The sequence below is a fragment of the Cervus canadensis genome, chromosome 2 (assembly GCF_019320065.1).
Source record: "Cervus canadensis isolate Bull #8, Minnesota chromosome 2, ASM1932006v1, whole genome shotgun sequence".
NCBI lineage: Eukaryota > Metazoa > Chordata > Mammalia > Artiodactyla > Cervidae > Cervus > Cervus canadensis.
In genome coordinates, this window is record NC_057387.1 from 1,071,854 (window position 1) to 1,095,195 (window position 23,342).

Here is a 23,342-nt window from a genome sequence, read left to right on the forward strand (position 1 = left end):
AGCTAACACAACTTCTGAACATTCCAATGTAGGAGTTAGGATCTTTTGGTTGTAAGCAATAAAAACCAACTGAAGGTAAACTGAGCAAAAAAAGAGATTTACTGGAACAGTGTTCATAGAGCCACAGAACATGAACATCTCCTGGGATGGATGAGTCCAAGCAGAAAAAAAATGAATGAAGAATGTTTCTAGGTCTTCTTTCACTTTCTTGAGATTTAAATTCCAGGGAGAAAGAAGGTGATTGGCTTTACATGGTAGCCTCATCAACATTGTAACCAGAGGGGAATAGTTGGCTTTTTAAACCGAAATTGATGGAGTGACATCAACAACCTAGCTGAGTAAGACATCCCTCATGTATAATCCACTCTCCATAACAACAGTATGACATCCATCAATGGGCAGAAGTGCCTTTGTGGGAGCTCTGGGATCCAGTACCATATACCAAAGGATTCGGAAAGAGTCTTGCCTTGCTGACTTGTTGGGTAATGAGCATACAGACCTTGGTCCTGGCTGTGGATCTTACAGTGGCCCATGAACTGGCTCCAGCTGCTCTCATCCATGGTATGGGAGTCCCCAGAAAGCACTATCTCAGACAGTCATCCACAGACAAGAGACCCTTTGTGGAAGTCCAGGTTCCAGAGAAGAAATTCTAGCACTCTGTTGTAACAAAAAATATATGCCTTTGGATGTATTGGCGTGGGTAAGAGGAACAACTTTGACTTGCATCATCCCTCCCCTGAGGTGGCATAGCTAAAGAATAAACAACATCTTCTCAGGCCTGTGATTTTTTCTACAGGGCAAAGTGAGAGCATGTGAGTGATGCTCCTTAGCTGTGTGAGGTGCTCCTCAAAGGGCTAATTTCGCTCTCATTACATCCAGAGTACTGAATCATGATCTATATGAGTAGGGGGCAGAAAGAGATAGGACTCCTAGGGGCACTAAAGGGATGCAGATTCTAAGTGCATTGTGGGCTCCATCAAGAAGCTAGTCCATGAACTGCTGGGGATGTCTTGCCTGCACACCCCAGTCAGAATGGCCATTATCAGTAAGTCTACAAATAACAAATGAAGAAGGTGTGGAGAAAAGGAAACCTTCACACACTGTTGGTAGAAATATAAACCGATGCAGCCACTATGGAAAACAGTATGGAGGTCCCTCAAATAATAAAAATAGAGACCATCTAATTCAGCAATCACAGTTCTGGTTATACATCTGAAAGAAATGAACTCAGGATCTTGAAGAAATATCTGCACTCCCGTGTTCATTGAAGCATTATTCGCAATAGCCAAGACATAGAAAAAAGCCCAAGCATCTGCCAACAGGTGAAGGGATAAAAACAATGTGGTATACATATATATACAATGGAATATTATTCAACCACGAAAAACAAGGAAATATGCCATTTGTTGTAACATGGATGGAACTTGAGGGCATTATGCTGGGTGAAAAAAGTCACACAGAGACAGACAAATGTTATCTGATATCACTTATATATAGAATCTAAAAAAGATGAACTTATAGAAACAGAGCAGAATGGCAGTTACCAGAGGGTAGGGGTGGAAGAAATAGGGATATTTTGGTCAAAGGGTACAAACTTACAGTTATGAGGTAAATAAATTTTGGGCACAGCAAGGTGAGGTGGCAAAGATGAGGCCCCGTGGAGGTGTCTGGGTGAGGTTCTGCAGGGATTGGCAGCCGTTTCTGTTCCAACAGAGACCTCTCAGGAAACAAGCACTGGCCTCCCACTTCTTTTCCGTCTAAGACCAGTCAGCTGAAGAACGGTAGGCAGGGCTTAGGTCAGTGCATTGGGTCTCAAGGCCTGGAGATGTGCTCCTTACTCCAGAGAACCCTTGGGAATGACTGCCTCTGGAAACACCAAGGACAGAAGCCAGTCCTCTTTTTTTTGTGCTTCTTTCTCTGGTGATCAGGAACCTGGGAATTGCTGCATTTACCAGTTTCTGGATTCCTTTTGCTGTGTTCTTCTCAACAGTTGAGGCAGTGTTGGACTTCCTCCCATCCTGGATATTACAGTCCACACATCCACCCATTCATCTACCCATCCAAAATGTACTGGGAGCTAGGGATTCAATCATAAGGAATAGTCAGATCTTTTCCACAGGGAACTCACAGTTGCTGGTCACTATGTTCTACTTGGACTTTCTCTCAGCTCCTGACCCAGCCTGTATCCTCCTGTAGGTCCCAGCCCCACCCCACTGCACTCACCAGAACAAGGCTGGCACTACTGGACAGCTATTGTTTCAAACAATACCTTTCCATTTCTCCCTTTCATGATAAGTGATTCTGGTAGGGTTGTTAATCATAATGTCTCATCTCTAGGCTTGTCTTGTTCCCACTGGGAACAATGGTTGATCCAAGAGGTGAGCATAAGACCCAGTGTGGGCCAATTAGATCGTTTCCTGAGATTGATATGAGGATTTTGAGTGTTTCTGTTATTTAGCAGTATAACAGCTATCCCAAATTTACTAATTTAGAACAGAAACTGCTTTAGGAGTTTATGATTCTGTGGGTCAGCAGCTTAGGCTGGGTGCAGGTAGGCAGTACTCTGGCATCAGCAGGCATCATTCATGTGACTGCAGTTCTCTGCCGCGGCGGGATAATCTAAGATGACTTTACTCACTTACCTGGAAGTCAGTGCTGGCAGTTAGCTGAGTTGCGTCCCCAGCAGGCTAATCCAGCCTTCTTCCTATGTAGAAGCCTGGATTCACTCTTTGGATTCCCATGGCACCAAAAGTTATGGCAAGTTCCAATGTGCAAAGGTTTCTCAAATATTTGAGGGATTTTTTAAAGATGGGAGAAATAACATGCTTGTATATTGATAATAAGAGATAAGGAGAAAGAAGAGAAAATTTCTGGAATAAGGTCCTTGAGAGGCAAGAGAAAATAGAACCCAGCAGAGGGGTTGATACCAATATAATAGGTAAGAATGTGTATTCACTGTAGTTATAATTTTGATTTATCTCATTTGGAGTGATATTGAGGATTTTTCATTCATTTAAAAGCCAGGACTTCCCTGGCATTCCAGTGGCATTCCATCTGCCTGCCAATGCAGGGGACATGTATTCAACCCTCGTGTGGGAAGATTCCACATGCTGGCCACTAAACTGTGTGCCACAATTACTGAAGTCTGCACGCCGAGAGCCCATGCTATGCAACAAGAGAAGGTGCTGCAACGGGCAACCCATGCCCAGCAACGAAGACCCAGCACAGCCATATATAAACAAACAAACATTTTAAAAAGCCATTTGCTGCTTCCTTTTCTATGAATTTTCTGTTACTCATTTCCTGATATGTTTTTAGACCCTTACAAGCCTGAAAATTTCATGAGGGTGAAGATTCTTTGTTTTAGTCAGTCATATCTTCAGTATTATAGTACAGTGCTTGGCACATTGTAGGAGCCCAAAAAGTGTTTGTTGTGACTTCCTTGGTGGTCCAGTGGTTGGGAGTCTGCCTGCCAATGCGGAGGTCCGGGAAGATTCCACGTGTTGCAGCACAACTGCTGAGGTCTCCTGTGCACCCTAGAGCCTGTGCTCTGCAACAAGAGAAGCCACCGCATTGAGAAGCCCGAGTATAACAGCTAGGGAGCAGCCCGTGCGTGCAGCAATGAAGACCCAGTGCAGCCAAAAATCAATAAATAGAAATTTAAAAATAGTGTTTGTTGTAACTGAACAACGTTTAGGTACTTATTATGTGTAAAGGTGCTAAGTCCCTATGACAGTGCTAGAATTGTGCATGAATGGAATCACTCAAGATTTACTTACTCTTTGCCTGGCTTCTTTCACCCAGTATGATTTGAGATTCACCCATGTTGTTTTGTTCCTAACAGCTTATTCCTTTTTATTATCAAGTATTATTTCATTATGGATATATCATAGCTCATCCATATATTTGGTGATGGATATCTGGGTGGTTTCCAGTTTTTGGCTATTACAAACATAAAGTTGCTATGACTATTCACGTATCAATCTTTGTATGGAAATATATCTCCTTTACTGTTGGGTAGATACCTAAGAGTGGATTGGCTGAATCATATATTAGACGTATGTTTAACTTTTTCATTAACTGACAAGCTTTTCCCAAAATTGTACCATGTTACATTCTTATCATCAAATGTATGAAAGTTCCAGTTCCTCCATATCCTTGTCAACACTTGATATGGTCAATTATTTAATTTTAGCTATATTAGGAGGTGTGTAGTGGTATTTCATTGTATTTTAATTTGTGTTTCCTTAATTATTAGTGATGTTCAGCATCTTTTTCATGTGCTTACTGACCATTTATCTTCTTTGAGGAATTTTCTATTCAAATATTTTATCCATTTTCTTGTTGATTTAATTATCTTATTATTGATATGAAGGAGTTCTTTATATATTCTGGATATAAGTCCTCTGTCTGATATATGTGTTTGCAAATAATTTCTCTGAGTCAATGGCTTGCTTTTCCAGTTTCTTAATGGTATTTTCCAATGAACAAAGTTTTAATTTTGATGAAGTCAAATTTACCAATTATTTTTCTCTAGTCCCTTTATAAAATTTGAATTTTCCTAGTCCCTTTATAAAAAACCAATTGACCATGTATGTTTGAGTCTATAAGATCACAACTACTATATGGTAATCATGTCACTCTGTATGCTCAATGTTTTGCAGGGTTATTTCACACTCATTGCTCCTCTTTTACAGAGTTTTCCTGGCTGTTCTTTTACTTATTTAGCATTATTTTTGTACTGAGATGTAATTCACATGAGTCTACCATTTCAAAGTGTACAGCTCAGTGATTTTTAGTATATTCACTGTGTCATACATCATCACAACAATCTAGTTCTAGAACATTTTGATCATTCTCAAAAGAAACTTCATACCTATTAAGAATTAGTCCCAATTTTCCCCTTTCCTTGTCCTCTGAAAACTACTGATCTACTTTCTGTCTCTATGGCTTATTATAGACATTTTGTATAAATGCGATCATATAATATTTGGTCTTTTTGTGTTTGGCTTGTTTTGGTTGGCATACTGTTTTCAAGTTTCAACCACGTTGCAAGTATAATATTTTATTGTTCAGATAGATGATTTGTTTATCTATCCTCAGTTCATGGACATAGGGGTTGTTTCCAGTTTGGGGCTATTTTTAATAATGCTGTTATAAATGTTCACGTACAAGTTTTAATGTGCACATGTTTTCAATTCTCCTGAGTATATGCCTATGAGTAGAATTGCTGGGTTGTATGATGATTCTATTTAAATTTTTGAGGAAATGTCACACATTTTCCATAGGGAAATTTCCCACGTTTCCACCAGTAATGTACAAGAGTTCCAATTTCTTAACATCCTTACCAACACTTTGTGTTTTTAAATTTTAGCCATCCTAGTGTGTGCGAAGTAATAGTTCACTGTAGTTTTGATCTTCATTTCCCTAGTGACCAAAGATATTGAGCATCTTTTCATGTGCTTGTTGGAGAAATATCTATTCTGATCTTTGGCAGATTTTTACTTTTTTTTCCAGTTGAGTTGTAGGAGTGATTTATATATTCTGAATACTATACCCTTATCAATGTTTGATTTACAACTATTTTTTCTGTGGATTGTCTCTACTTTATTGATAGTGTCCTTTATGCACAAAAGTTTTAAATTTTGGTGAAGTCCAATTTACCTATTTTTTTTCTTTGATTGCTTGTGTTTTTTTTGAGTCTTCACTATTTTTTGTACATTAATTTTTCATGCAAACTTTCAACCAAGATTATCTTGTGCTAAAACCTTTGTTGGTGTTTGTAGAAGTATGGGTTGATTAATTTAGAGAGAATCGTGGGCTTCTTAAAAGGAAGCTTTCTATCAAAGACCAAGATACATCTTTCCATTTACCCAAGTCCTTTCTGTATTCTTCAGGAATGTTTGAAAGTTTGTTTCACATATATCTTACAGTTTCTATTAAGTTTATTTATCAGTATGAATCTTTTTTATTATTGTAAGTTGGTTCAATGTTTAAATGCTGTCAAATAACAAACGTGTTTGAAGTATTATGTGAATTCTTCTGTTTTCTATGGTCCAAAATTCCAGCCAAGTTCAGATCTGCATCCTCAGCAATTTGCTTCATAGGCAGGGACGCTGAGGTCTGGAGATGTTGCGTGACTTACTCAAGGCCACACAGCAAGCAGATAGCAGAGATGGCACTGAGATCCGAGTATTCCATTTCCACATTTTACCCGACTCTGAGCCTAGAGCTCTGTTGTCTCGCCAACCACCATAAAATACATGAATCTAGGGGAGCAGCGAACATTCTTAAATGCGCTGGTAACTTGTATTTGCTTAGGGGCTGACTACACCAATCAAGATAGGAATTAGATAAAAATTAGACAAAAAGAATTAGACAAAAATTAGACAAAAAGAAGGAAATGGCAACCCACTCCATTAATCTTGCCTGGAGAATTCCATGGACAGAGGAGCCTGGTAGGCTATAGTCCATGGGGTTACAAAGAGTCAGACGTGACTGAGCAACTACCACTCAGACAAAAATTAGAAAGAAGGAAAATAAAACAATGGTTAAAGGAGACCAAAAAAAAAGCAAAAATTCAGACACACACACACACACACACACACACACATACACATGCATACACACACCCCAAACCCTCAAACCTCCAGAGCTTCCTGCCTGTGAACCGAAAGGGGGAGTGTGAGTTTCTTGGCCCGGTTGGCAGGTGCCTTCTCAAAGGCCCATCGTCCTCCACTTCCTGAGGAGGCAGCAGCAGAACAAAGCCAGCAGAGACTCCTTTTCTCTTCTTCATCCAGTCACAGCTGCCTCAGCCTCTGCCTCCTGGCACCATCCTGGGGAAGGACAAGATGAAGTGGACAGCACTTGTTATAGTGGCCATCCTGCAGGCACGGATCCCAATTACAGGTAAGGCTGGGTGTATCGATGGAAATGAACCCTTTGTACATATGTGTGTGGGGTGGAGGGAGACAGTAGAGACGTGGAGAAGAGCCAATGTCTCCTTTAAATCTTGCCCTCCCCAAAGCAATGGGCAGCTGGACAGGGAAGGGTCTGTTTCTATAGAGACATCTGCTTCATTATGGCCAAGTTGGAAATTAGCTTGGAGTCAGCAGCTTGAAAACAGACCTGTGTGAAGTATGGATTTTTCCAGTGATAAAAGGAGAGAGAAAAGTCTGCGATGGGGAAGGATGAGGAGGAACTGAGGCAGGACTTGAGTGGACAAGAGGAGAGGGAGAACTTAACAGAAGCTGGAAGGGGCCAGAAAACATCAGCCAGGCCACGTTTTGTGCTGAAGCATTTCCCGAGTCTTGGTGTATTCTTCTTTTACTACCTTGCTGGCTCCGTCACTCAGCCACCTTCCTGCTTCGCCAACAAAGAATGTTTCATGTGCTGTTGGGCAGAGAGGGTCATGACTGTGGCTTACTTGAAGCATCTCCATAGGCCAGGCACTGACTGGGTTAATCAAGGAGGGAAGTGGCCTTCTTCAAGGCCCACGTCTACTCTCAGCTCTGACATGGCTGCCTCTGCACCCCACAGCCAAGGGCTGCTTGATGACACACCCACCCCGGGCTCCGTGACTCACCCACTGCCCCTTGCTTTAGGCAGCTCTCTGTCTCAGGCCAAAAAGCCAGAGATGCTGACAGAACGTAGGGGACAGAAGAGAGGATGTGACTTGTTAGGTCACGACCACAAGGAGCAACCAACCGACAAGAGAACTTACTCCTCACTTCATTTCAGTCCCCGGAGACTAGCTTTCCTACAATCCTTTCATTCCCACTGTGTTTTCTAGCTCAGATAATAATAATAATAAGTGAGAAGAAGACGAAGTGGATTCTGTCTGGGGTTTGACATCTTGGCATTTTTACAAGAAATGGGACAAGCTGTATTTGAATCTAAAAAACTGGGAGAGTGGTCAAGAACCAAGGCCTTTTCTCCACTTTACAGCTCGCCTCAGCGTGGGAGGGTGTTTGGCAACAATGGTGGGAGAGGAGGAGAGCCCTGGCTCTTTCCTTCCTACCAGAGAACACGGCCCAGCCTTGGCCTAGGGCCTTGGGGGCTTCGAGGACTAAGTAGTCACGGGGTTTTCTGAAACATCACAGCCTCTTCTCAGAAAGGGCCTTGCGGGGTATGAGTCACGTGGTGCTGTGGGGTAAGGACACCAGGGCGAGCCCAGAGCAGCCCGTCCTTGTGTGCAGGGCACGGGAGGACCCATGACGCCATCACAGCCTGTGAATTCAGGGCCTTCAGGGGGAACGGATGACAGCAATAGATTCAGACCCTGGGCTTCAAGTTTGGGGACTGTACTCAGGAGATGGTTCCACCGTCTGAAGTTTTGAGCCTTGGAGCTAAGGCAGGGGCAATAGAATTAGAAAAGAAAAGAAAAGCTGCTTGAGTGATAGTGGCTGCCAGGAGTGGTAAACAAAACCCCACCCAGAAGACAAGATGGGGGCCATGCCCGTTTCCACAAGCAGTGTACAGGAAGAAAAAGCTTTAGATTCACCTTTCAAAGTCACTTGCTCTGCCAGTTTGGAGATTGAAATTTCAGCTGTTTTTAGATGAGGCTCCTAGCCTCACTGAGGGAAGGGCAAGGGAGGCTTAGAGAGGCCTTTAACACCAAGGGCCACAAAAAGCACCCATGTTGGCTGAGAAGACATGCTTTATGATTTCCTTTGGAGGAAAGGCTGCTGATGAAATTTGAGTTGCGGTCTTCCTTCTTTTCTCGCTCAATTAAGTTACTTACTCCCCAAACCCTTTTAAGGCTTCTTCTTTTTACTAAGACTTTTCCATTTGTTTTCTTGCAATTGCCCAGATCATTAAGATCACAGCAAATAATGCCCCAGTCTGTCTACCTGAGAAGTCTTCCTGGGTGAGTCTGCTAAGACAGTCACTTGAAGCTGAAAGAGATTAAGATGGAGTGCCTAATGGTATGGGCAGAGTTTTGTCTGCAGAGCCCTCAACTCATCAGTGCCTTCAACACCAAGGTGGTCGCTACCTCACAGTGGTCCATGTGGCCTTGGTCCTCCCTTTGTAAGGAAATGCAGCTTTGACACAGAGTCTCAGGAAAAGGTGTTGTGGGAAGAGTCAGGCCAATCACAGTGCTGCCAATTTTTCAGCCGTACAACCTTCGGCAAGTTACTTAACCTCTCTGGGCCTCAGTTTTCCCACCTTTACAGTAAGAATAACCTTCATTGCAGAGGTGTGAAAACGAGAAGTAAATGTTGCATGCCTGATACATACTAAACAGTCAATACATAAAAGTTGTATTAATTTTTATTACTATCACACCCTGGACTGTTCTCTTGTTTTCGCTACCCAGTGACAGGAAATGGAAACCCATGGTTAGGATTCTTAATCTGCTTTTGATTGTGTTGTAGAAAAGCACTGGACATTTTCTCCATCCGTTGAGCTCCAGTTCACCCTTCTTTTGGTTTTTGAGCATACCTGTAACAGCTCAGGAACACATTGGTGATCCCTGCCAGTGGTAGGCCCAACTGTGAACAAGTGTCAAAGCTTCGCTGCGTCATAGGATGAGCATTACAGCAACCATTTTTATTTTTCGGAGACACTTATTCTCTAGGGGATATTCCCTCAAAGTGAAAATATGACTAATATATAGAAGTAGTTAGGAGGAGCAAATTAGAACACAGTTTGCCTGGTCATCACTGGTCAGGGTGGCCAGCCAGAATTTCAGCCAAATGGTTGGTGTGGATGCACAGTGACCAGGGTATTTAACTGAGCACTCTTTGCAATCAGACCTTTGCTTAAACTGCCTGGGGCTGTGCTTGAGGGAAACTTTTGAGTGACGCCAGGATGCCAGGAAGTTTTTCATGGATGGCACTTTCACCAGTGGTTTATTTTGATTTCTGGTCATCTGGCTCTGCTTATCCACATGATCTGCTTCATTTTCTACCATGGCCTTTCTCAGATTTGCTAGCCTATTTACACATCTGCTGCTACAAAACATTCCCCAGAAAAAGAGCCGCGAAACTGTTGCTTAGGTGAATAACCACTGCTGAATTTTTTTTTAAAAAAATCAATTTATTTTTGCCTTTGTCTTTAAAAAATTTATTTTTTTTAATTGGATATGCACTTTTATTTTCAGGAATCCCTGAGTATGGGGTTTTCTGTTTTATTTCAAAGAATTCAGGCACCACTCGGGAACTGTCTTGCTTTAGAGTTGTCCAAACACACTCTGTAATCCTTTTTCTCCTGAGCATTATTCACCTACGGGGGCTTCCTTGGTGGCTCAGTTGGTAGAGTCCGCCTGCAATACGGGAGACCTGGGTTTGATCCCTGGGTTGGGAAGATCCCCTGGAGAAGGGAAAGGCTACCCACTCCAGTGTTCTGGCCTGGAGAATTCCACGGACTGTATATCCATGGGGTCGCAAACAGCTGGACAAGACTGAGCGACTTTCACTCACAGCTAACTGATTAAATAAATAGCAGCAATAGTTCGAAATAAATTTCTTCTCTGCTTGGGCCAAGGTTAGTTCTTTTCAACACTAAAGTGACTGTAGATTTAACCAATTTGACAAAACATAAAGTCCATTTGGTTAAAAAATAATCAAACTAGTCATTTGATCTGTTAATTGAAACAAAATGATCTGTTTAGTCACTGCACATACACAGCTACTCTTTCCAGTCTAAAACACAATCTATGTTTTCTGAGGGAAAAGATGCTTTAATCTTGCTCAGAGAGAGAGATATCCAAGCACTTAGCACAGTGTTTGAAGCAGAGATTACACACAGTAAATATTTGTTGAATAAATTAAAAGGGTGGGTGAATAAATGAAATCTAGACCTTTCTGTGTGATTAAATTCACTTTAATGGTTTACGGAGGGGCATTATGTAGACCTTTCTTCTAGAGAACTTAGCATAAAACAAAGTACTTTAAAAATTAAACTGGTGGAGGGAACAAGGCAGTTTGAATAAACAGACTGATTAAAATGATTTATAAGGATGGTCTAAGATAAAATCCTATCATTGTTAAAAGTTTCTGATTGGACCATAAGAAATTTTCGATATTCGAGACCTACAAAAATGATAATTTCATATGATTCAACTAATATTATATCTTGAAAAGTAGACAAAGAAAAATATTCATTTTTCAGATTTGGAAAAATTTCTGATTAAGGAAAAGCAGAAAATAAAGAAGGCTACCACTGTTGGAGATTAACTAATGGACTAATAAATTAATGAAAGGCAACAAGGAGAAAAATAAAAATTTGTGGATTAAAGCATAAATCACATTATTCAATTATCTGTTTCAAAATATAGAAAGAAAAAAAAAAGCAGGATATCTAATCATTATAGCCCAATATGGTCTCAGTTACTAAGTAAATAGCTCAACTAGCTATCATTTTTTCTCTCTTCATTTGAGATATTTTACAAAAAAAATCATAAAATCAGAGGAAGTTATAAATTTGAAAAATATTCCATTCCAATATCTTCCCAAGTATCTACATATCTTTATATAGATGTTATTTGTTGTTCAGTTGCTTAGTCGTGTCTGACTCTCTGCAACCCCAAGGACTACTGCAGCACGCCAGGCTTCCCTGTCCTTCACCATCTCCTGGAGCTTACTCAAACTCATGTCCATTGAGTCGGTGATGCCATCCAACCATCTCATCCTCTGTCGTCCCCTTCTCCTCCTGTCTTCACTCTTTTCCAGCATCAGGGTCTTTTCTGACCCTGAAGTCGACTCTTCGCATCAAGTGGCCAAAGTATTGGAGCTTATTACAGTTGTTATTACAAAAACAATTTCATGTGCTTTTTTTCCTTAATATTTTGTTCTGAGTATCTTTTTTATGCTTAGCTTTCATGATTATTTTTAATTGCTATGTAAACTTCCATAGTTTATGCATCATATTTTCTTACTTATTGTTGGACATTTGGGCTATTTCTAATTTTTGTTATTATAGCTAATCCTGAAAGAAAATCTTAAAATATATAGCTTAAAATTTTTTTTTTCTGACTTACTTCCTTGGGCTAATTTCTCTAGGGTTGATAATTAAAAGAATAGGTTAAAGTAAAAAAACATTTCCCAGGATACTTTAGACTTCTATTGAAGTCTAAACAGTTTTTCCATCAAGGAAAGAGTTTTTTCCCTAACTGACCATCTGCAAGTGTTTCTTATCTTTTCTGGAGCAGACGATAGGGTGGAGGGACAGAGTAGGCCATGGAACCAAAAAGATCTGGATGTAAGTCCTGGTTCCTCACCATCCTTTCACTGTGGCCTGGGGCTTACCTTCAGATCCCCGTTCTTCTTCTACGAGATGGCGGTAGCGATGTCTTACCTCATGCAGCGCAGTGTAGGGTGGAAATACTACTTAGAAGTGCCTGTACATAGAAGTACTGCAAAAGCAGTAATCATTATGATGTGTGGCTCAGTTTCCCTACCTACAAAATAGAAAGGATATCATTTTTCTGGTAGAAGAAAGTGGAAACCCTGGTACTAACATGCTTTCTTTTTCTTCCTCTGTTACTAAATTGCAGCATAAACTTGGGCAGAAATGTCTTTAGTTTTTGCATCTGTAAGATGAGAAGAGAGCTGAACACCCCTTTCAGCTACAAAATAAATTGCACGGTCTTGTAAAATTACCATACTTTTAAAAAGAATGTTTAAGTTGCCTACCATCTCACTGGTATTGGCCCATAGAATTGGGAACCTAAATCTTACTCTTCCCTGAAGCTCCAATAAACAAATAAACACTTTTTAAAAAGAATCCAGACTTCTACCTTATCACAATATTTTTAACTCTCTAAGCGGAAGCTCCCACTGTGAAAAATTCAAGGACAGAGTCCAACATTTTCTGGCTTGTTCCTTACCCTTGTGCATCGGCCGTAGATTTATGGCCGCACAAGGACTTTGTTGGTGAGAACTGACTTGAAGAGAAAGCAAATTGCTGTCTGAAGCAGTCAAATTGCAATGGTGGAAATGTTAGAAGCTTCCACTGTCCGCTTTGCTTGCTGGTTAAGATTTGTGATACTCAGCAACTAATTTTCAGGCTCAAGGGGAGAAAAATAAATAGAAAGCATTTGAACAAAGACAGGCAGGATCCTCGCTGGTCCAGACCAACGTTCTCTTTGAGCAGTTACCCTTTTTATATCTACAAAATGCTTTCCAATACCTTCACTCGCAACTCTTCTATGGCAAGGCAGCCAAAAAAGTAGTGAGATTCTCTCTTTATAGAAAGAGAAATGAGGATCAGAGGTTTGGGGAGTTGCCTGAGTAGAACCAGGCCCCAAACACAATTTTTCTGATCCCTTGTTCAAGGTGTGTGCTCTCGAATGTTCTATGCAGCCTCTCCACCAGGCTTTTTGTCAACTTGCAATATTATTCATGCGATGACTGAACTCTGAAGCAGACTTTTGAAGGTATTCCCCTTAGTAAGCATGTATTGTGATTTTCCTTTAAATTTCTGAAGTAAGAAATAACTGTTTTGATACCGAGTATCCTCATTAATATATTTTTTCCTGAGTATAAAATATTTGGTTGTTAATATAGGATTGTGTTTCCCTCTGGCCTATTACTATAATTCTGAACTCATGTTCACCCCAGATGGTAAAATCCATCTTTTCTGTTTTCCTCTTAATAAATACACATATTTGGGAGCATTTCTTGAGAGGGACCAACCTCGGTTTGCAATTCAACCAGCTTCTGTGTATGCAGACACCCCCTCCTTGCCCCTACCACATTATGCGTAGGTGGAGATCAAAATATAAATTAAATTGTATTTGAGAAGATTTGATCCTAAATAATAGCCTTTAATCGATCTATTTGGTAACAATGTATCTTCATTAAGTGTGTAAGATTTTGTGGGGTGACTTTTTCTAAAAGAATAGTGTACTATTAATATTACACATAGACTTTGAGTTGAGATTTGGTTTTTTAATATAAGTCCTAAAGGAGTGGGAGAATTACCTTTAAATAACAAATGTCTACAATCAATTATTAATTATTTATGTCAGATTTTAGCCTTGAGTCCACTTACATCTGCCTGGGCTGAGCTCTGAAAGTGCAAAGCCTTTTGCTGCTGGCTGGGGAAAGCAAACAGATAAGAAATCTGATGTTCAGAGCAGAAGCATTAAATTGCCAGATTCTGAACATCAGTGAATCTTAGTGGGGCTGATCCCCAAGCTGCCCGGCAGGAAGACTGGGAAAAGAGAAGTCTCCGGGGGGGTTCTCCGGGTGTCTGTAGGGGTGCTGGTTACAGGTGCGTGGCTTTCACCAAACCCTGGAGCTGGGGAGAATGGCTTAGAACCAACACCACCACGTAAGATCAAACAAGTCCCCACTTCTCTGTATTGCTGTAGGTACTAGAAAGTCAGTTGTGTGCTCCTACATTTCACAGTCCCCCACCATGTAATGTTGTTCTGATTCTAAACCATACTGTGAATGTCAGCCCTGAGTTAGAACTGCTTTTTCATCTTACAGGCTGGGAGACTTGGAGTGGGTAGCTATTATAGGGAGAAGAGTAGGAAAGATAGCCTGGTGGGGAGGAGGTGGAGATTGCAGTCTGCAGCCCTGGGAGGCAGACTGGCCGGAGAAGCCAGGAGACTCAGGTGAACCCGGGGACTGCAGCATGGGCCGGCTCAGTGTGGGTGCAGCGCACGCATGTGCTGGTGTGTGTTTGCCTGCGTGCTCTGCTGGGGGTAAAAGTGTCTGTGCCCCAGTGTACGTGTGAAGGTGTGTGTGAGGTCGTATGCTTTTTGCACATGTTCTGGTGTGTCCCAGCATGTGAGTTCATTGGCATGCTTCGTCTATGTGTGTGCTTGTCTGCATGCAAATGAACGTGTCTTGCATCTGCTGGTATGTCTCTCCATGTGCACCAGTGAGTGGCTTTCTGCTCATTTAAGAGGAAGCTGGTGGCAGCAGGACAGCTCTGTAGAAAGAAGGGCACATTGCTTGAGCTTAGAGCTGGCAATCTAGGCAGGAGAATGGCGGAGCTGAGATGTCACTGAACCCGTTCCAGGCGTCCTGTGGCAGAAGGGAGTTAAGACAACTTCTGTCCAAACTAGAATCTCTAGGATTATGGAGAGGTGTGAGCAACTCCTTTATAGAGACCCTTTTCTTTCTCTCTCTCTTTCAAACTTTCTATTTCACTTGGAGTATAGTTGATTATCAGAGTTGTGACAATTTCAGGTAAACAGTGAAGGGACTCAGCCACACATATACATGTACCCATTCTCCCCCAAACTGCCCTCCCATCCAGGCTGCCACAAAGCATTGAGCAGAGTTTCTTGTATTATACACTAGGTCTTTGCTGATTATCCGCCTTAAACACAGCAATGTGCACATGTCCATCCCAAACTCCCTAACTATCCCCTCCCCGCATCCTCCTCCTCCCGCCCCTGCAACCCTAAGTTTGTTCTCTAAGTCTGTGAATCTGTTTCTGTTTTGTAAATAAATTCATTTATATCATTTCTTTTTAGATTCCATATATAAGAAATGTCGTACAATGTATCTCCTCTGTCTGACTTACTTCACTCAGTATGACAATCTCTGGGTCTATCCATGTTGACACAGAGACTTCTCAGGTCACTCAGTTGCCCTAAGAACTCCTCTCATAACTCTCCCTTTTCCCAAGGCTGCTCTCTTTGTCTCCACCTTCCTCTCAGATCCCTCTGCCTAGAATGCTGACCCTACCCTGCCCCCACCTGTGGAAACACTGTCTTCCTCTTATAATCCAGTCCAGACATGTGAGGACCTCCTGGACTCTCTGTTGGCATTATCAGCAGCATTAAGGTGACAAGGGAAGGTGGGAAACTGTTCTCAGAACTCATAGTTAAAAATCCAACACAAATGTTCCCCACGGTGAGCGCTTCTCAGTGGAGGCCCAGCACAGAGTTTCAGCAACACATACCAGTCAGCAGAAAATGCCTCCAGTTCCCCATTTCTCACCAGTTCTTCCCACAGTGGTCATCCTATGAATTTTGACTAAAACAGTCAAAATACATTTGATGCTTTTCTTTCTCTCTGCCCTCAAAATAGATCGATAAGCAATTCAATAAAGTGGCTCTTAGTAACCTATTTTGGCTGTAGAGAGTTGGCATTGCCAGACTGATAGTTTTTCGTTGTTGTTGGTTTTATGGGTGATAGTTACTTTCAATATCTGGTTATTCAAACCATCTGGGTAGCACAATGGCCTTCGATGGCCTCCTCACTCCATAGTTGGGAAAGTGAGCACAGGACTGGAAGGGAGAGGGAGGAGGTGCCCAGCAGAAAATGCTACAAATGGCCTCATTTTTGCTGAAATTTCTGCCAGCGCATTTTTAGGCCTTACAGACCTTTCTAAGGTGACAAGAATTTAATTCTCTGCCCTGTGTTTTCTTTGAAGTACTTAGTTGAAAATATGATTTTTTTAAAAAAGTTTGCTGCTTTAAAGCAAAATCTGCCATTCTTGCTAAAATACTCAGAATTTTATGTGTCTTTGTGCTACTGCTTTGATCCAAAGGAACCAGAGCAGTTGAAAAAACTGTTGTTTGGTGGTCTGAGTGTTGAAACTACAGATGATAGTTTAATAGAACACTTTAAGAAATGGGGCACACTCATAGACTGTGCGGTCATGAGAGACCTCCAAACAAAATGTCCCAGGGTCTTTAGTTTTGTGACTTATTTTTGTAGTCGCAAGAGGTGGACGGGGCAATGTGTGTTGGACCACACAAGGCTGATGGGTGTGTAGTGAAGTCAAAGAGAGCTCTTCCTAAAGAAAGTGAAGGAGAGTGTTAGTCATTCAGTCATGTCTGACTCTTTGCGACCCCATGGACTGTAGTCCACCAGGCTCCTCTGTCCATGAAATTCTCTAGGCAAGGATCCTGGAGTGGGTTGCCATACTCTTCTCCAGGGTATCTTCCCGACCTAGTGATAGAACCCGGGTCTCCCACATTGCAGGCAGATTCTTTACCATCTGAACCACCAGGGAAGCTCCCATTTAACAGTGAAGAAAATTTCTATTGGTGGCATTAAAGACACAGAAGAATATAATTTGAAAGACTACTTTTGTGGCAATGTTATGCTCTAGGGAGGAAACTTTGGCCATGGTGGAAACTTTGATGGAAGAGGAGGCTATAGTTATAGAGCTGGTGGCAGCAGGAGATGATGGTGGCTATAGTAAATTTGGAGGTGATGGTGGCAACTATCACGATGGGGTCCTGGTTCTTGCATTAGAGAAGGCTGTTGCGGTGGTGGGCCAGAATATGGAAACCAAGGTAACAGAAGTGCTGATGGTAGCAGAGGATATAATGGTTACAACGAAGGAGAACATTTTCGCAGTGGTAACTATGGTAGTGGGGATACTATAATGATTTGGAAATTATAGTGAATAGCAGCAATCAAATTATGGGCCTATGAAGTGGGACAGTTTCGGTGGAAGAAGCTCAAGTCCCTATGTTGGTGGTCATAGATCTGGTAGTGGAGGGGTGGATATGGTATCAGAAGGTTCCAACAACTCAGCAGGAAAGGGCTAAAGTTCTTAGCAGGAGAGAGCGAGGAGTTATCAGGAAAGCTGCAGATTACTTTGAGGCAGTCCTCCAAAACGCACTGAAGGGGCTGTAAAAATGTGCTACAGAAGGAATGATGACCATAGTCAGAAAAGCTATTGCAGCTTAAACAGAAAGCCTTCTTACTCAGGACTGTCATAGCCACAGTTTGCAAAAAGTGTAGCTATTGATTAATGCAATGTAGTATCAGTTAGATGTACAATCCTGAGGTCTTTTATCACTTGAAGCTTTCTCTTTCTTTTCAGTATATCAGGTATGTTGTCCCATAAATTGTGGTATTGGTATCAGGAATAAAAAATTAAGAAATTTTTAACTTAAAATGAAAACAAAATCTTTCACTTAAAAAAAATTGTTTGGTTAACCAATTGACTTATCAGTGAGTGAGTATTTACCAAGCACTTCTCATCTACAAACAATCCTGTAGATGGTTTGCCCAACCAGCCCATTAACCAGACCAGTCTTTGAGAGATGGATGCTGAAAAGAAAGAAGAGCTTGCTTTCTTTAAGAGAAAGCTTCCCTAGTTCTCTAGGTCATGTTTTCAGGTTTTATGAAAAAGTCTTAATTTCCCTAGAGGCTTGCTTCTTTATGGTTTAGTCTAATTTCTGTCATTTTGTGAGCCTGTGCTAATTTCCATGCTGAGTTTAATAGCAAAAGAGGCATATATCAGGAGATACCACCCAGGACTTCTAAGTTAGGCTTTAGAGTTTCAGAAATTTTCCCTTTGATTTCTTCAGATTAGAGAGGAAACTTTGTCTTTTCTTCTACTTCACTATCAACACTTCAAAACCCAGACCTATATAAAATACACAAATGCTTTATGGACAAAATGAATCTTCTCTGTTTTCTTTGGATTTCGGTGGGAACAATAAAGATTGAGCTACAAAAGGTTGGCAAAGAGGATTTTTCTATTTCTTTCTATTAAGTGTAGAGGCTTCAAAAGAACAGCTCAGAAAGTCAAATAATTGTATCTACCGCAGCTCACCCATCCATCTCCCTGCTGACCTGGCCTGTGAAATCCCCTTTAAAAACTTGGTCAGCTCTCACCTGCCCATTGCAAATGCTGTATTGTTAAATGTTCCTATCCAGAATTCCACAAGGGAGGCTGCTGTAAAGCAAATTCCTTCCATTTCAACAGAGCATCTCATCAGGAATAGCTCTTTGGGGTGAGCAGAAGGGTGCCTCTAATTTTCAAGGCTTTGTAATTTCATCTTGGAGAGGGAGCTGCTTGGAAACCAAAAACGGATTGTGAATAAAGTTATAATCACGAACTCTTGCAATCCAAAGTCGCCTGGGGGGAGGATGTAAAAGGGAAGGTTTGGAGAGCAGTTTTTGATCTTCATGACAATTTCTTGATTTTTTTCATTAGGAAAAAAACACATCAGTTTCTAGCTATGGCTCTAAACACAAAGCCTCAGATTTGAAGCCAATCTAATTTCTGGTTTGGTTTCTGACCATAGCTTCCTCAGAAAATTCCTGTCAGCCATTTTTAAGAGCACAAAATGGCTCCTCTGTGCCGAGGGATAAAGAGAGGATTTGGCTGTTTAGGAATTTTTAAATTTGGGGTTGAATATTTCATAGCAGCATGCAAGCCTGGAGTAACTTCAATTAAAAAAAAAAAAGGCATCTAACCTCCAAATTGGTTAATCATCTCAGATTCAGTGCAGAATGATTACCCAAGGAAGACGATATTGCGTTGCTTGGCCCTCTCTAGGGAGTCCTCTCAATGGGCCTAGGTGCTGTCCCTGTAATGAGTCCTCTCTAGGGAGTCCTCTCTATCATCCTGGATGCCTTCCCCATAGAATTCCTTCAAACCCACAGTCTTTCTCCATCAGGTATGACCATGGGACTTTACCTTTCTCTTCCATCACCTTCATTCCTTTTCTCTGAAGGTTTTTAAAAAATCCTTTCCAAGGGAATATAAAAATCACATTTAATGGGATTTTGAATTATACAAATGCAAAATAATGCAATACAAAAAATTAACAAAGAAGGTCTCAATTTATGTGCACTATTTACAATAATGTGGCTCTAATTTTGCATTTATTCCTGTGAGAAATTAACTAGAATTTTGGAAAATCATCAGGAATGCACCTTTCATATAGTGTAACTATTTTGTAATCAAAAGTGGCTTTGGTAATATCATGATTTGCTGGGGTGGGTATGGGGAATGCTGTCAGTGAATTTTACTTTCAGTGGTAAGAACGGAGCCTCTCTGGAAAGATTTTCTGTGACCTAAGTGGGGCTTCCCTGATATGACAGAATCACAGAATATTTGAGCTGAAAAAGATAGATACCTTTAAGTTCTACTTTTGGATTTTACCAGAGAAGAAATGGTGGTCCAAGAGACAAGAAGCACTCTGGCTCTATTTATTTGTATGCGTGTGTGTTTAGCTTTCTTTCTGCCTATCCTCTGTCTGTCTTGCTCCTGACAGGATTCTGGGAGGCGTGCTGACTTGATCTTCTCTCAGGGGCTACAGAAGAGCTGGTGCTGTAAAGCAAGGCCCTCCCTCAGCCTGTTGCCCTGTAGGTGGGCAGGTCAGGGCCTGCAGCATTAATGGACAAAAATCTTAAGAACAGTGGGAACTTGGTGTGTAGAAGCTTGAGTGGAGGGAAAGTACTTTTTGTCTATATAAAATAAAAGTTTAATGAACAAACGAGTGATACAAATTCCTTATATTATTACCATATCTAGGTTCAGAAAATACCTAATATATGCAAATGATGCCTCAACAAAACTGCTTTTTAAAAGAAAAAAAATATTAACCACATACAAAAGGACCTTCCCCCCGCTGGATGAGTCTCTTTGAAAGTTTGGTGGAAGAGAATATTATAACAAAACTTACTTAGGAGAGTGTTACCGAATCATTTAGTAATAGAAGAATTCATTTTCTAATTCAACTGTTTTCATGAGTGTGAATTTTCACTTAGTGGATTTTCATAGCATACGTGTGTGCATGATAAGTAGCTTCAGTTATGTCTGACTCTCTGCAACCCAGTGGACTGTAGCCCACCAGGTTCCTCTGTCCGTGGGATTCTCCAGGCAAGAATACTGTAGTGGGTGGCCATGCCTGCCTCCAGGGGATCTTCCTGACCCAGGGATCCAACCTGCATCTCCTGCATTGCTGGCAGATTCTGTATTGCTGAGCCACTGAGGAAGCCCTTTCATAGCATAGACAGACACATTTAACTTTCTTAAAGGAGAGATGTGTCCAGATTTTCTTATCAGTTGTTTACCAACGGATGACCTTCCTAGGATGAGCAAGATTGACCCTTTGGACTTGGAAGAATTTCCTTTTAAGAGCTTTCTGTGATGCGGTTCTACTTGGGTATAGAACCTCCCTGCTTGGCACCCCATTCATAACTAAGAGAGACAGATAAATCAATGGCATCTTAAACATCTCTGCTGTGACTGCCCGGGGCCATGGAGACCACAGGATAGTGACCCTCTGATCAAAGGCCTTGGCAGCCATCTAGTCATGACAGGTCCTCTCTAGCTGGAGAGAAAAGACTACAATGAGAGAAAATCAAGTTATCTTCCTATTAGTGAAGCAGGTATGTTATAACAAAACATTTCGTTGTTGGAAATAATGTCAGAAGTAGAAATAAAATACAGAGCATAGCCATCCTTTAACTCATCCTGAATATATTTTCTGAGAAAGCACCATTACATGTCAACTACTGCACAATGATAAGTCCCAGTTGCCATGCTCAGAGAACTCACAGTTTCAAGACGTGATAGGGGTATCTGACTGGTCTGGTGAAGTGACGTGAGCTGCAGGAACAGCCAACACCTGTTGAGAGGAGCTTGTTCTCTGTGTTGCTTACATGCATTAGGTCAGATAGTCCTCTGGCACTTTTGTTGGTGCCCCTGTGATGCAGGTCGGGGGCTGAGGCCCAGTGGCGCATGACCCAGTGGCATGAACTAGAGCTGGGCTTTGACCCCAGGCAGCTTGGCCCCCACTATGAACTATATCGCCCCTGGGAGATAATAGCTTACATTTGTTAGGAACTTTGTGGTAGGAGTTGAGGTTTGCTTGCCACAAAAAGTTGGGATAGGGCAGATCTGGTGTTAGGAACAGAATGTCTTACTTCAGGAAGGGCTCTTAGTAGCGCCCCACCCATCCCTGGCAACTCATTCCCCACCCTCAGAATGGTTCTGGGGTGAAGAGCCTGGGGGACCTCACATTCATGGCCCTTGGGACTGTGGCATGGAGCCCACTCCCACTTAAGGCCAGTACTGACTCCCTCCCTGGGCCGGAGGCTCATCCAGAGGAGCTGACTCCTAAAGGTCTTGTTCACTGAAGTTTATAACAAAGGCATTGTTTCCCAAACTGTGCTCTGCAAGATAGGAATGCTGTACCACAGCAAAAAGGGATAGACATACTGGAAACACTAATTTGAGCAAACTTAAGGAAGGTTTCTTTTGTTGTCATTTCACTGCAGGACTTGTCAGAACCTTCTCTCTACAAATGCGCCTTATACATCCCCAAGAGGAAGAGAGGGAGAAACAGAGTGTAATACTGTATGAATTGATTTGACCCAATTTGGCATGCATTTTTTCAGAGAACTGCTATTAAATGGTCTGAAGAATCGTTCGAAAAAAGTTCAATGGAGAACAGTATCAAGTAGTTCAAATGTAAGGGCTTTCAGAAAGCTACGCTGGAGGAACAAAGGGATGCACCTTGGGGGTCACAGGATTTGAATGGGTAGGACTCAGTGCAAAGAGGGGAGAGGAAGACACCCCAAGAACAGGAGGAACGCAGTATGAACGTAAATGCCCAGGCAAGGACTTAGACGCTCCATTCCTTTTGAGCAGCTCTCATTTCCTACTCATATCCCCATGGCAATGAGGACAGGCGAATGATTAAGGGGACATAATTTAGTTACACTGATTGGGAGGATTCTCCCAATGAAAAGAGAGGTCAGTAATATTTTACCCTTCTTAGATAACCTCGGTGCTAAACCCTGCAACGGAAACTCCTGACAGCCTGGGGAAGGTTTAGCATGTCCTCTGTAGTGGATGATGCGTGTTGCTACCACATTGGCCTCCCCCTCAGCGTCTGGCCTGCCTTCCAGCTGCCTCCAATTGCCCCTCTCAGCCTGAGGCCTTGCTCGGGTCCCAGAGACTGCTCCCTTCTGTGCCCCTGGCCATGCAGGAGGCAGTGCAGAAGGTGCCGGGGAGGCCGGAGGCCTAACGCCCTGCAGGGGCGGCTCTGGGCCAGGGACTGAATTCAGACCCAGATAGCCTTGCTGTCACATATGCTAACCCTGAACCACCTATTTCCACGAATTTGCCAGCATCATGAAGCCCTGTTGTTAAGAGTGGTAACTAGCTGATAAGGCCCCCCTTTATTGAGTTCCTTTCTGCTCCCGCCAGACTCCTGCACATATGTACTATATCCGTTTCCTAGGGCTGCTGTAACAAAGTACCATAGCTTGAAATGATTTTCTCACAGTTCTGGAGGTTAGAAGTGCAAAATCAAGGAATTAGGGGGGTGTTGGTTCCTTCTCTGAGAGAATCTGTTTTATGCTCTCTCCTAGCTTCTGGTGGTTTGCTGGCATTTTTGGCATTCCTTGGCTTGTAGATGCAACACCCTGATTTCTGCCCCCAACTCCACATGGCATTTGCCCTATGTGGAAGTATGTCTCTGTATTTAAACTTTCCCTTTTTGTAAGGACACAGACCTATGGGGTTAGAACCCACTCCAGTGACCTCATCTTAACTTGAGCATTTGCCAGCACATTATTTCCAAATAAGGTCACATTCACAGGTGCTGGGTGGGGAGGGGTTAGGAATACAACAATCTTTCACAGGGTATGATTCAATCCATAACA

The 23,342-nt window shown here is 42.0% G+C and overlaps 1 protein-coding gene across 2 annotated transcripts in view; it reads left to right on the forward strand.

Moving 5' to 3' along the window:
• The first annotated feature begins 6,674 nt into the window (after positions 1-6,674).
• CD247 (CD247 molecule) overlaps positions 6,675-23,342 on the forward strand; it is an 86,490-nt gene continuing 69,822 nt past the window's right edge. Inside the window, exon 1 of one of the 2 annotated variants that reach the window (XM_043450240.1) lies at positions 6,675-6,909. In XM_043450240.1, the coding sequence (XP_043306175.1) occupies positions 6,852-6,909 (58 nt within the window). In that variant the 5' untranslated portion in view covers positions 6,675-6,851. The remainder of the gene's footprint in view (positions 6,910-23,342) is intronic. The other variant, XM_043450230.1, reaches the window with a different exon arrangement.